General features: G+C 41.9%; 1 protein-coding gene across 2 annotated transcripts in view; it reads right to left on the bottom strand.

Annotated features, from left to right (window-relative positions):
- SYT17 (synaptotagmin 17) overlaps window positions 1-10,644 on the bottom strand; it is a 567,544-nt gene that overhangs the window by 184,750 nt on the left and 372,150 nt on the right. For both annotated transcript variants that reach the window (XM_078665248.1, XM_078665249.1), the window contains one exon: window positions 8,541-8,696. In XM_078665248.1, the coding sequence (XP_078521374.1) occupies window positions 8,541-8,696 (156 nt within the window). The remainder of the gene's footprint in view (window positions 1-8,540; window positions 8,697-10,644) is intronic.

Below are 10,644 nucleotides of genomic sequence, written 5' to 3'. Positions count from 1 at the left end.
ATCAGTGATGTCATCAGTGATGTCACTGACCATGTCATGAATGATGTAATATGTGACATCATCAGCAGTGGATTGCGGGTGCGCAATATATAGTTAGTGCAACTAACTATATATGGAATTTCAATGGTTTTGTGTGAGTAAAATAAGGTTTTTTAAATGCTAATTCCTAACTATATATGGTCTATAACCTATGGTTTTTTCAGTGAATTTTCAAGGTTTTGTAAATGCTAATTCCTAACTATATATGGTCTATAACCTATGGTTTTTTCAGTGAATTTCAATGGTTTTTTAATAGCAAATATCATAAGCTGTCGAATGTCAAGTACGTGGTAAGAATTTTTTTTTTCGTGTTTATGCACACTGATCTGCTTTGATTGCTGCCCCCCACCCCTCATTTCTATTAGGAGTACTCTCTCTTTGCAGATAGTGAAGGGTAGTTAACGCAGCCCTTTCCCCCTTTGTAATCCGTCGTGCCTGCTTCTCTCTCCATTTGATTGATTGTTCTCTTTGGTTCATTCTCTATTTACAAACAAGCACAGAGTCGCAATACTCTGTTTAGTCTTTGCAGATAGCGAAAAATCGTGTAAAAAAACAAAAGGAATCGAGCAAAATCAGTAGGCCACTAATGGGATCTCTTTTTGACCTCGCTAAAATAGAAACATTAGGAACAACCTGTTGAAAATAGCAATGCGTATGTACATAAGCGGCGTTCATTTGTGTTCACAGTACCCCTTGTTGATTGTTTCAATCGAGCATTGAATTGTTCGATGTTAATTCTCTTAAGGATCTTCTCTACCTGCAAACGAGGAAGAATAGGAATATTCTCTCTCCCTTTGCAGATAGTGAAGGGTAGGTAACGCAAGCCTTTAACACGTCGTACCTATTTCATTCCTCATTGATTGATTGATTGTCCGAACATTGACTGTTTGAGAATTAGTTCTTTTTGGAGGTATTCCCTGTTTGCAAATAAACGTAGGAAAATCTTTGCAAGTAGTGAAAGGGTACGTAATGCGGACCTTTCTCCCCCGTTGTAATCTATCATGCCTATCCCCACTGATTGATGCACCTGTTTCACCCGGACCATTTACTAGACATACGTCATCTGGCCCGACCAGAGAGCACCCCTAGTGAAAAGGACATATGCAATAATAACGAAGTGATCACTGTATCCTGTTAACAGAAACTTTAGCATGAAACAACCTGGAAAGAAAAGAATAGGAAAACGAAAATCAGTAGGCCACTGATGAACATGAACTTTTATTAAACAACGAACAAAGAAACGATAACATAACGTAATGATAAAACCTATTAATGTCCTAGAAACAAGAAAACGTTAAAATATGCCAGTGGTGAGAGACCAGAAAAACAGTAAGAGAAACCAAATCACCCCTCGCTGTCCCACCGCCTGCCACGCCAAAAAAATCGATAGACTAGGGAAAATGCAAGTCAGTAGAACATCCGCCCCCACTCTGGAAACTTCCAAGGTGGGGCAGGGTTCCGGCTACGCCCAGCCGGGAGCAGCCCATATAAGGCAGGTCCTGCTGCCACGCCTCGGCCAGGAGATCCTAACGTAGGGTGTAGCCGGAGGAGAGGCCGAGACCAGCGGGACCCGGCCAGGGGATTGCCTTTACAACGCTGAACAGTTGCAGGGGGGGGGAATGTCTCCTCGACCCTCCCCTCTCTCTCCCAGTCCGGCCGCGGTGGCCCTTGAGAGTTGCAGGTAGTCCCGCCACATGCTCTTCCGGTCCGGCCACCAACGGTCGGGGGGCCGAGGCCGACGGAATCCGGCTGCAGCCGATAAACCAAGAAACCCGTTCATGGGGCCAGAGCCAGGGGCGTCCGGCCGACATCCACCGGAAGCCCGGCCCGAAGACGGACGGGACACTTCTTTCTTTTATAATGGCTGCGACAACACTGGGGGGGGATGTCTTGCACATGCCTCCGACCCCCCCCTCGTCCTCATCGCCTGGTCCGGCCATAACAAATCTCAAGCGAGACGCCGTGGGGTGCACTGGGAGGGAGAGACGGTGCGAACAGGCCTCTCCCGCCTCCCCAGTGTAGGCTTCCCAGCTGCACCCTCAGCGGTCCAGGCGCCCGGAAAAGAGTTCTTCCACTGTGGCCATGCTGCAACGTCTCGCCCGGCAGGGTGGAGCCCGTCCGTTCATTTGACCCCGCGATCGCCAGTAGCTACCGAACTCTCAAAATGGCGGTCGACCTGGCAAGAGCGGGCCCAGCATAAAGAAATGGCCCGGTCACTGGTTGACTCCACCACCGTAGTCCTCCACGACCTTGAAGATTCTAGAGGAGCCGCGGGAGTCTCCCACCCCCGATGGGGAATGACTGCCATGATCACCCGTGGAGTGACGAAACTGTATCCGCGGGACGTCGGCGCCAGCCTCACTTTGAATTACTAGAATCCTGCAGACCTCACTTCCGGTGAAAGCACAGTGTGACCCGGTAGGAAAAATTGTTGCACCCCCTCCCCTTTTTGACTGATAGTTCAAACCACCGATCCTTTCCTTTGCCCTTTTAACGGAACTTTGGACTGCCTCCCCCTCTTTTACATTTTCTAGAGAAAACAAAACATTAACCACTACATTAGCATAGCAGTTGACACCAGAACTGTTTTCAAATTGAAAACCAACAACATCTTCAACAGAATCCTTTTTGTTTCTGCTGTGACCCTGCTCCAGCACAGGCATTGTCCCCAGCAGTAATTCTGCAATGCCGGTAAGAATAGCTGTGGTGCCTACTGGACTCACTCACCCCCGCGGCGCCCCACGCCGTTATTTGCTGGGCGGCAACTTGCTAGACATCACCTTCGTGACATCCAGATTTCAGCGCGTTCTGCTGCCTTGGAACTATTCGCACAACAGACCGCTACTGACAAGAATATTTCATTATTGGTGCTGTCAATTTCAATAAATCTATTACTGTTTTTGTTTTGTTGTATATATTTATATGTTATTAAAGTTTTATATTCCTACTACTTTGTTGGAGTGCTATATATTTTTTATGTGACACATAATTGTAAAAACTTTGATGTACAAAGAGTCATTCCTGGAATCTTCCGCTTCAGGCTCGGTCCCCTCCCCAATCACAATACAGGATAGTTTTCAGATAGTAGGAACACGTGTGGTGTGACGGATCTCATCGGGTGTGGGCCTTGATCTACTATAACTCCTTTGAAGAGGGGTGATTCTTTACAGCTGGGGCCATAAACTACATCTGCAGGGCTAGCTGATAGCCTGGACAATCGGACACAGAGGAAGAGGAGTGTCAGAGGGTGCGGTAGTGAATAGGGCGAAAGGGAGGTGTCGGGCGGGCACAGTGTGATTCTCAGGGAAGAGCAGCGCAGATGGGGGGAGGTTTATTGCCCATGCATAAGACAGAGAGCGGGGGTGACCAGTGCCTGGGGAAGATGCTTGCGAGGGTGAGGAGCCATGCTACGAATCGACAGCGTGCAGAGAGTGGGTCTGGTCAAGACATCTAAAATGGCTGCCGTGCACGACAAAAGTGTGGCATTTCAAAAAAGGCAAGATGGCGCAGACAATGTTTTTCAACACTTCCTCATTTCCTTCGAATCGAACGTTAACAGACGTTGGGGCATATTACCAAAGTTAAGCGATATTTATCGCTAACGATGCTTACCAACCAATTTTTTACCACTAAGCATCGTCAGAAATTATCGAAGATAAACCTTACTATTATCAAGGTTTATCGCAAATGCGATAATAAACGGCCGCAATGCATGAATATCGCTAAAAACTCAGCGATATTCATGCATTACCGAGCTAATACTCTTAGCCATGTTATCCACCTCCCATTGGATAACATGGCTAAGAACTGCTCAGGGCAGGTGTTACTTTTTGGAGATATTCGCGCTTAGCGCGAATATCTCCAAAAGTTGGTAATAGGAGATAGATATCTTGCATGTTGTAATGCAAGTTATTGTGGTATATGGAACTCATACCATAATCTCTCAGGAAAGCAGAAACTGATCCTTTTGGGACCGCCTAAAAAGGCCTAGGGGGTGAGGAGTACTCTACTTTGCCCCCTTTTCACGTTCCGAACTATTTTATTTTACTCTCTTCTGTAATTACACAAAATACCAGCGATAAGATGCATCGGAGACACACAGTGAGAGAAAGGAGGCCGGAGATGAAGAAGACATGTCAAATACACATTGGAGATAATATAGTGGCAGAAGGGAAGTAAATATGAGTAAACTTACCATGTAACATAAAAATGTTGCACTCTATACTATAAGTCTCATTTTATACTACAATCACTTCGCTACAACCTCATAAATTAAAAATAAAAATAAATAATGTCTCAAACAATTTTTGATTTCTAAATATAAATTTATTCTTCAAAATTTTCTAAATTTGAAACAACTAGTAACATGTCCTCATCAGTAATTTCCTCTTCAATCATCTCATCTGGAATCTCCTCATTAAAAGTCTGCAATGATGATTCTTGTAACTCTATGGTCTCCAAACACTCGATAAATTCGCCATCAAGAGATTGATCAAAAAAATCATTCAAGTCATCTCCTCCTTCTGACAATATTTCATTATTGGTGCTGTCCATTTCAATCAATGTAGTGGAATCATTCAAGTCATCTCCTCGTGACAATATTTCATTATTGGTGCTCTCAATTTCAATCAATGTAGTGGAATCATTCAAGTCATCTCCTCCTTGTGACAATATTTCATTATTGGTCCTGTCCATTTCAATCAATCTAATGGAATCATACAAGCCATCTCCTCCTTGTGACAATATTTCATTATTGGTGCTCTCAATTTCAATCAATGTAGTGGAATCATTCAAGTCATCTCCTTGTGACAATATTTCATTCTTGGTGCTGTCCATTTCAATCAATCTAATGGAATCATACAAGTCATGTCCTCCTTGTGACAATATTTCATTATTGGTGCTCTCAATTTCAATCAATGTAGTGGACAATTCAAAAGAAATTGCCACGGTCTCTTCATTGTGAGCCATTTTATTTTGAAATTGCTTGCTGTAAATTGCAGAAAAAAATAATCACTTTCATTTATCGTTTTTAGTAATACATAATATAAAACTAACTTCATCAAGTATTTAGTATAACAGAAGGACTGCAAATAAATAACAGAAAACATTTTTCAAATTATCTTCAAGTGTACAACATAGTTCCCCTTACAAATTAACAACTCACCTTTTTAAAAGTAGCAGAAGTGTTAGTACTGTGTAAATCAAACACCAGAAATTCACCACCAAAAATTCCTCACAAATGTACCTCAGACAGTAGTATCACAAAATGGCTGTGGTTTCCTCTCATTTGACATATATACATAACCAATTAACTTTCATCACACACAAATACAAAACCAAAGTAACATTTTAATTGGTTCTAAATTTCAACACTTTCAAATGTGTTTTCCCCATGCAATTTTCCATAGGACATTTACATACGTCTACAGCCTGAATGGCTGAACGGAATTACACCAAACTTGGCAAAATGGTACATCAAACCTAAGAGGTCAGGAAGGATCTACTATGCCCCCTTATGGTCATTTCCCCCTTCGCTTTGGCCTCCTCTTGTCTCTCAATCCTACCGAGAGACAAGATGGCGGCCGCTACGGACTGTTTGGAATGTTGACAGACGCCGGAGAACCAATCAGCTTCGCAAAGCTCCGTAACGCGAAAAGTACGCGAAGCGGAGCGCTGTTACAGATATATATCTTTTTTTGAACGTTAATTTCTCAAAATCCACTGGAGCACATATATTGAGACCTAGCAAAGGCACATCGGGCTACCAGTCCCTAATATTTTGCCAAGTTTCGTGCAAATCCATTCAGGTGTTCGATTATTATTATTATTATTTTTTTTTGCCCCGCGGGGCCCTTTTAAAACCTCCACATCAAACCTAGGGGGTCAGCGAGGATCTACTATTCCCCCTTATGGTCATTTGCCCCTTCGCTTTGGCCTCCTCTTGTCTCTCGATCCTACCGAGAGACAAGATGGCGGCCGCTACGGACTGTTTGGAATGTTGACAGACGCCGGAGAACCAATCAGCTTCGCTTCACAAAGCTCCGTTGCGCGAAAAGTACGCGTCCTAGGACGCTGCCCGGTCCGCTGTTACAGATATATATCTTTTTTTAAACGTTAATTTCTCAAAATCCACTGGAGCACATATATTGAGACCTACAAAAGGCACATCGGGCTACCAGTCCCTACAATTTTGCCAAGTTTCGTGCAAATCCATTCAGCCGTTCGGGCTAAAAGTGAGGCCAACCGCCCTATGGAAAACTCAATGTTAAAAACACGTTTTGGGACCCCCCTTTTTTCTCGGCCCCCCCTTGACGAACCCCCCCCCAAATTTTCAAGGGCTGCTCAGAAACAAAATGTGCCATTTTCCTGAAAATTTCAGCCAATTCCGTCCACAAACGCCAAAGTTATTAGACATAGAATTTTCAAAAAACCCATAGAGAAAAAATCCTAACTATATATACCTACTGGCGACCGCCAGTAGGTAATATATATATATATATATATATATATATATATATATATATATATATATATATATAATATCAATATTCATGATTCATGTTACATATAATATAGATGCATCTAGATGTATACATGGTGTATATATATATATACATTAATTTTTTTCAATGAAAAAAACAAGGGTTAAACGAATGTTATAGTTAAGTGAAAATGTGAGTTAAACATAATGTTTTAACCTAACAAAACCACTGAAATTCAGCAGTTATAGTTGTCTAAAGTAACAATAACGTATGCCACAAAGTAGCTGCAACTCACCCCTTTGCCATGTACTGCTAATTACCTCACATATTAAATCACTCATGACATGTTCTATTACAATTATATATATATCACAAAAAAAAAAAAGGTTGCAGTGGCGTAATAGGTGAATGTGTCAGTGCCAACATAAAGTTTTGAACAAAAAAAACACAGAAATTCATCAGTTTTTGTTAGCAGAGCTAACTATAGCTTGAATTCCTGCTATGCACTGCTTATGACCTCACATATTACACCACTCATGACATGTTCCATGACATCATTCAAGACATCCTTGATGCCATCTCAGATGATAGGTCTGGCCCAGGAACCAACTCCTTGCAGGAAACCAAGCCCACACCGGATACGGCCTTTAGCAAATATGCTGCATACGATTGGCTGCAGTCAAGCCCTGAAAATGATCCTCTGTATGCAGCCAACCCCAGACATGCACTGCCTTCTGCTATGAGGGTTGGGTTGGCCCCAGGGCCTAGTCTGCTGCAAGGCCCTACAGACAACACATGATCCCCTTTTCCCAAGCAACTATTGGCCCCAGGATGAACGTTGTTTTGGAAAGTGTTGTGAAAGCACATCTGGTAGCAGCTGTTCAAAATGGAACGCTTGTTTGGTGTCCAGGGCCACATATTGCAATTTTTGCAATATGATTCACTTTGGTTCCACCTGACTTAGACCTGTGCACAAATAGCGCGGCGTAGGCACTCAACAGACTGGCAAATCGAACATCTGTAATTAACATGTGGGCAAATACAGCCCCACATGGGAGGTTGCGCTTAAAAAACAGAATTAGCATCAAGGTTATAATTGGGGCCTAAAGGATTAAAACATACTGCAAGCATTCCTCCTGGGCTTCTGCAAAGGCACAAACAACGCAACAAATGTAGGACTCATGGCTACTGTGGCTACTATAAGAAACCCCGATGAGTGAAATAAATCATCATATTATTGTGCATATCAAATAATATTAACGATTGATACGCTCACACACACACACACAAACACACACACACATACACACAAACACACTCCTATACACATAATTGTTGATTTTCCCATTCAAAAGACAAAGGTGGATAACAGAGTATGTGTATATTTCCAGAATTTTAATTGGTGAGCTGGAGCTTTACAAAACTAGCTGACTGTTATAAAGAAAAATCTGAATAGAGCTTTAGAGATAAGCAGCATTTAGCAATATATAAAACGTGGAAAGAGACGACTAAATAAAATTAACACTAAATTAAAAGAAAAGAAAATATTTTCCTGTGCTGTGCTCTGTCCCTGCTGATGAATATTCGAGTGTGGAGGTTATTACCATACACGTCCCACAGGGTTTTAGATCTAATAAGGGCTACCGTGGCGGAGAGTCAGAGATTTAATAATCCAACCTTATAAATATGAGCAGTGTTTTATTTTTAGCATCTTGTGTGAATATGTGCTCGCCCTCTTTTCACACATAATTCACAATAGCATATGTCGGTTGCCTGTGCCTGGGTTTGCTTTTAGGACGGAATTTTATCATTTATATATTCAGTTTGAAAACTGACTGTTGTTTTAAGTTTCCAACAGCAAAACATATACATGCATGCAGCGTCTTATCTGAGCATGTGGCTATTGATGCGATGGGTAATGATGTCACAGTATTTCTCAAATCAAAAATCATCATCGTTTAAAAAACAAATATAAAACAAGGGCAAATATCAATGTATCTATAAAGTAGCTTTTTTTACCTGTAAATACCAGGCTGGCACTTGGCAGTTCTTCTTGAGGAACTTTAAAGCTAAAAGATTCATTGTAGAATGGGTCTATGGTGCCTCTCATGCAAGATGTCTTTTTCGTTTTCACTAATTTTAATCCGTGGACCAGCTGAATCTTCACAAATGGATCTAACAGAAACACAATCAGGATTTAATATTTACACCCTAGGCAATCATTTTTCAGTAAAGCAAATGCAAAAATATAGAGAGGCATCACGTTTGTTGAATCCATGCATAAATCAATAAAAATACATGTTTTACTTTTAGGAAACCAAAAGCGCTATACAGAAATGTATACAACTTGAGTTATGAACGTACTAAACCAAACACAAGTGGAAAATTGGATAGAAGGAGTAAGAAATGTTAGGTTAACTATAGTAATATTTTGTTTAATAAGGAAATAAATTAATGATATACAGATGCCAACCTAGAAACAAGGTCCAAGTCAATGGCTGAAGTGGCCAAATAGAAAAATAATTAAGTTATCCAAAACAGCCCTCTCCCCTGGCATACTGTATGCCATGAGAATCATGTACCACCATCAGCTACTTTTACAATGATAGATAATCTCTTTGGATACCTGGATTGGGAAGGAAGGAAACCTTGCTTTTTTTTTTTTTTTTAAATCTTTATTTTGTTTTATTAGGGAAAGCAGAAGGAAGAAAAAGCGACAATCCCGCACAACTTCCCACACAGGGGGCATAAATAGAGGCAGAAAGCAAGGGTGATGAGTTCTAAAGAGCGGTCACCATTTAGCCCAGATGGCAGTTCAATGAGGCAATAGGACAGTGAAGTGCAAGACAACGCTGGTCACAGTTCAAGACCTCGATGGGTGGGACGCTCCGCGAGGCCGGAATAGCAAAACCCATACACACCGCTTGCTGTACAGGTCTCTTGTACGCCTCATTTATCATCGAGGGTGCCGCAAGAAACGAACCAACAGAGAACTTACCCCACCCTTCCCACACCCCCTGGTGGTGGTGACAGCGTACAAACAGTCATTCAACCTGATTCCACATTCAAACCTGAAATAAATGGAGAGCCCGCACCGTGGACGGGCACACTGCAGATGGTAAACCGTTTGAGAGGAAGCGGACCAAGGGTCCCCAGCGGAATATAAAGTTATTGAAATCGCCCAAGAAGATGTCCGCTACCCGTTCCATGCTCAGCAGTTGCCACAACTTCGCATGCCACTGGGAGATTGCCGGGGCCCCTGGGTTTTTCCAGGCCGCTGGACAATGCAGGTTAGGTTATCCAATGATAAATTTAACGCAAAGCAGTCAAGCAGGAAAATGAGTTCATCATAAAAATATTGTCCGTTATAGAAAGTAGTGGAAACATAAGTACTGAGCTCAATAAGTCCATCTTGCCATATGATGGTGGCTAATTAAGCTTGTGAAATAAAATGTGCCACTCTTAAATGCACAGTCAGCAAATAATGTAAAACGCGATTGTCGTAACAGAAACATCAGCTTGTTTGCAAATCTAAAATATCCATGCTTTGGTGCAATAGGTTAATCACAATCAATGGAACGTCTTACTGTTGCTTTTCTGGGTTTAAAATGGCATTTAAGTATTCCTGACATGTTCAAAACAGTTAGAGCAGTGTCCCTCAAACCTTAAAGTGAAAACATGGATTACAGTGATCTGATTGATTGTTTCTCCAATGTGTTGCTCACAAGCTGGTGTTAGGTAGCTTTTGGGCATGGAGCAGAAACTAGTACATGATTTAAAGGCATCTGAGTTGTGCCACCCCTTGACCCTTGTAGCGGGTTGCATCATTCAGCTTCAGCCCTATTCAGCCCTATGGTTTTGAAATTGCGATGAGGCTAAGAAAGCATCTGAACTGCATTTGGAGGCTTTCCAAGCCTCATCGTAATCGGCACGTATGTGTTTTAGCCAGAAAATTTGGGAAGTGGACAACTGGGAAGAAGAAATCCAAGGATCCAGAGCAGTATGAGAGACAGGCTTTTCACCAGTGGAAAAAATATATATTTGTCTTCTTTTTAAGCTGGCCCTGCAAACCCTATTGCTCACCTCCTTACTAAAGCATAAGGTTTAAAAAAATCTCCTTCCT

The sequence above is a fragment of the Lissotriton helveticus genome, chromosome 10, assembly GCF_964261635.1.
Source record: "Lissotriton helveticus chromosome 10, aLisHel1.1, whole genome shotgun sequence".
NCBI classification, from domain to species: Eukaryota; Metazoa; Chordata; class Amphibia; order Caudata; family Salamandridae; genus Lissotriton; species Lissotriton helveticus.
This window is presented reverse-complemented; position numbering and strand designations above follow the sequence as displayed.